This window comes from Stegastes partitus, unplaced genomic scaffold (assembly GCF_000690725.1).
Source record: "Stegastes partitus isolate 25-593 unplaced genomic scaffold, Stegastes_partitus-1.0.2 Scaffold1333, whole genome shotgun sequence".
In the NCBI taxonomy this organism is placed as follows: Eukaryota; Metazoa; Chordata; class Actinopteri; family Pomacentridae; genus Stegastes; species Stegastes partitus.
In genome coordinates, this window is record NW_007579064.1 from 150928 (window position 1) to 154606 (window position 3679).

A 3679-nucleotide genomic window follows, 5' to 3' on the forward strand; every position below is an offset into this window, starting at 1 on the left:
CTGCAGATACAGAACCAGATGTTCTGAGGCGGTCCGGTTGGAGACCGTCCCGTCCTCACCCATCAGCTTGCGGACCGTGTTGTCTGGCTGGACGGTGGCTGAGATCTGTCCCTTCAACGCGCTGCTTCTGTCGGCGGAGAACGGAGAGAATCCGTGTCGACTGAGACTCTGACTGAGTTCGACACACAGCTTCTCTCCGAGCGTCGCCAAAGCTTCCTGCAGACTAAAAGACCTGCAAACAGGAAGTAGGAAAGGCAGCATGGGAGCAGGGTCCAGCTGGAGGTCAGAAGGTCTGGAATGAGGGAAGCGAAGGCCGAGCTGGCCGCTGCAGCTTCATCAAACTGTTTGTGTTGTTAAAGCAGAACTCACGGCGCGTGCATGTCTGCGATCATGACGCTGACGGTGTTCTTCAGGGTCTCCATCAGGCCCGGCAGGCCCGAGATGGCCTCTCCTGTCGTGGTGTAGACGATGAGCAGCACCGAGGACAGAAGAACCAGCTGGTCGGCCTCCTGCTGCATCTCCTGGAACCGGACCTGATCCATCAGCACCGTCTGGAGGGAAGAAGGGACGCTTTAAGACAGCGCTCCTGTTATCCAGGCACCAAAGCCAAGTTCTGGAAAATACTGAGGCTGAAGTTTGATAATCTTACACGTCTTCAGACATGAGAATTTTTATCAAAAAAAACCCTGTGATGCTGTTTTAAGGGTTCAGTATCTCCAGAAATAAAACTCCTACAGCCTGGAAATGTGGACACAGACAGAAGAGTTTCTAAATGATTGAATGGATCCAGCTGAGGACACATTTTTAATGATTAGTCCTTCAACATGGAGAAAAGTTTATTCATGATGATGTTGAATCATCATCGTCTTCTCAGTTAATTTCCAGCATCTGTATGAGAACATTCAGCATGTTGTTGAACTCCAACATGAATCAACATGAAGCATCTTGTAGCTCTGAACATCCAGAACCAACATCTAGAACCTCCAGGTTCTGGTTCCTACCAATGATCCACGTCAACATTTAGTCTGAACATCTAAAACTTGGAACCTCATCTGGTCCAACTTCACCACATCAGGTTCTACTGATGTTAGAGCCTCAACAGGTGGTGAAATGTGACCAGAGACTGGGTTCTAGTAGAACCATGGATCCATCCATAGATAGACACTGACAGGAACTCTCTGGAGACACAACACCAACCTTGAGCAAACATTTTGCACATTTTCCCATTTTGAAGGACCAATAATTCAAACTGTGTCCTCTGTTGGATCCATTCAATCATCCTGATCTGATATAAACTATTCTGTCACCACAGTTCATGTCTGTAGGAGTTTTATTTCTGCAGATACTGAACCAATAAAATGACTAATCTGTCTGTGAGGGATGTGGAAAAACAGAAGATGTTCCAGACAAAAGGAATCTTATGCAGATAAAATGTGCTGAAGGGAAACCAGACTGGAGTCATGGACCACCTTGAACTGAAGCTTCCTTCATTGGCTGGTTTCTCAGGTAATACAGGCTCTATTTGAGGGTGAAAACACAGAAATGACCAGGTCTGAAGACATAAAAAGTTCTCAAAAAGGAGTAAAAATATTGAACAGAACTTCGTTTTGGACCCAACAACCAATCAAACAACACCTCAGTGCAGCAACATGACAAACTGGCCCAGAGGAGAGTTCCTGGTTGAAATCAGAACACGATGTATTAAATGTGCTGGACAAATGAGGTGACGAGGGCTGGCTTTACCTCTGGGAAGGGGTCTGAGGCGTGATCCCACCGCAGCAGGCGGAGATAAGCCTGATTGTGGACGTTGAGAGGAAGGTGAGAGTCGGACGAAGCGGCGCTGCATCCAGCCGCCTCCGACTCTTTCAGGCATTTCACCGTTTCCTCCAGCCACTTCTCAGTGTAGTCTAAGGCATCTGCAGGAGAAAGGGTCGCTTCGTCTTTACATGGTCACCACATGGTCAGAACACCTTTTAGACAGATCAATAATTTAAGCTGCAGGAATCTGAAAAACGCTGAACACAAAATCCCCAAAAGGCCGACACCTGGACGGATGTACAACTGATCTGGTGTCAGTGTTTTAAAAAGAGATCAGATGTGTTTTTATGTTTCAGAAATTGCTCAAAATGTCATGAAAGACGTCCAAAATTACACAAAAATCATCTCNCTCCTCAGAACATCTGGTTCTGTATCTGCAGAACCTTCATCTACTGACCAGAGTTCTACCTTCAGACTGTGAATGTTCCAGAGGTCCAGGTCCTTCAAGTCCACAGAGGAGGGTCCAGATTGATCACTTTAATGGACTTTTTCCATCATTTCTGAGCCTCAGAACTTCATCAGTACAGCAGATAGACACATGACATTTAGGAGGAAGAACACATCTGGGTTCTGCTAGAACCTGACACCAGATCAGCTTTGGTCAGAACCAGTTCCAGCAGATCAAAGGTCCCGGTTTTTCCTACATCTTGATAAGAGGCTCATCTTGTGACCTTTTTTCTGGTTTACAGACATTTTGTTGTTTTAAATGGATCAGGATGAGTTTTGAGTCACTCTGGAGACGTTTCAACGTGTTTTTTGACAAGCTTTGAATTGTTCAGGACAGATTTTGAGGCATTTTGGGGACATTTGGGACGAGTTCTGAGGCATACTGGGTCATTTCAGAGAAGTTTCGAGACATTTTGGGCGATGTCTGAATCGTTTAGGACAGTGTTTGAGTCTTTTTCTGTCATTATGGACAAATTGGATCAGGTTTCAACACATTTTAGACAACTTCTATTTCATCTTGGACAAGTTTCTCTTTCATCAGTCCAGCAGATGGACACGACATTGAGGAGGAAGAACACGTCTGGGTTCTGGTAGAACCTTTAAATTCACTCCAGGTGTCACAATCGACAGACAAAACATGAGGATGAATTTTGAGACATTTTGGACAAATCTGAGTAATTCTTGACAACTTTCATTTCAAATGAAGTCATTTTGGACATTTTTTGTTATTTCAACATTTAGAGTATTTTTTCTGACGATTTAACGTCATTCTGACCAACTTGTGAGGTGTTCTGGACACGTTTTGAGGAATGTGGGAAGTTTTTTGTTTGATTTCAGACAGCTTTCGTATCATTTTTGCAATTTTTTTGTTGAGTTGTGCTAAAAACTGACACCAGATCTGCCATCAGCTGTTTGAGCTGTTGCCCTCTGGGAGGCGCTACAGATGCTCTAAAGCAAAGACCAGCAGACTGAGAGACAGTTTCTCTCTGAGAGTCGTCACCATCATGAACTCTCACATGTAAAACATCCGCTCCGCCTCAACAAGACGCCTCCACGATGGCACGATGTAAACATCCATCATCTCCTGCAGTATTTCTTCAACCTTTTATTTCTTTTTGTATATTTATCCTTTTTTATCTTTTATAGTTTACTGACCAGTTTTGCACAACATTATGATGAACTTGAGTAATGGTGAAAAACTGTCATGTTGATAATTTAGATGAAAACTGTCCAAAGAATATTTAAAAATTGCTCAAAATGTCATGAAAAATGTCCAAAATGACTCAAAAAAAAATATTCAAAATGACACGAAACTGATCCTAAATTACTCAGATTTCAATTATCTTCAGATCATGACACCTGGATGGATGTAGAACTGATCTGGTGTCAGGTTCTACCAGAACTCAGATGTGTT

The 3679-nt window shown here is 43.6% G+C and overlaps 1 protein-coding gene across 1 annotated transcript in view; it reads right to left on the reverse strand.

Moving 5' to 3' along the window:
- The window catches only part of LOC103369809 (T-complex protein 11-like protein 1), a 24150-nt gene that overhangs the window by 2871 nt on the left and 17600 nt on the right, over positions 1-3679 (reverse strand). Inside the window, exons 4-6 of the mRNA XM_008298625.1 lie at positions 1744-1916; positions 370-551; positions 60-232 (exon numbers count right to left, since the gene is read on the reverse strand). Coding sequence (XP_008296847.1) covers positions 60-232; positions 370-551; positions 1744-1916 — 528 coding nt within the window. The remainder of the gene's footprint in view (positions 1-59; positions 233-369; positions 552-1743; positions 1917-3679) is intronic.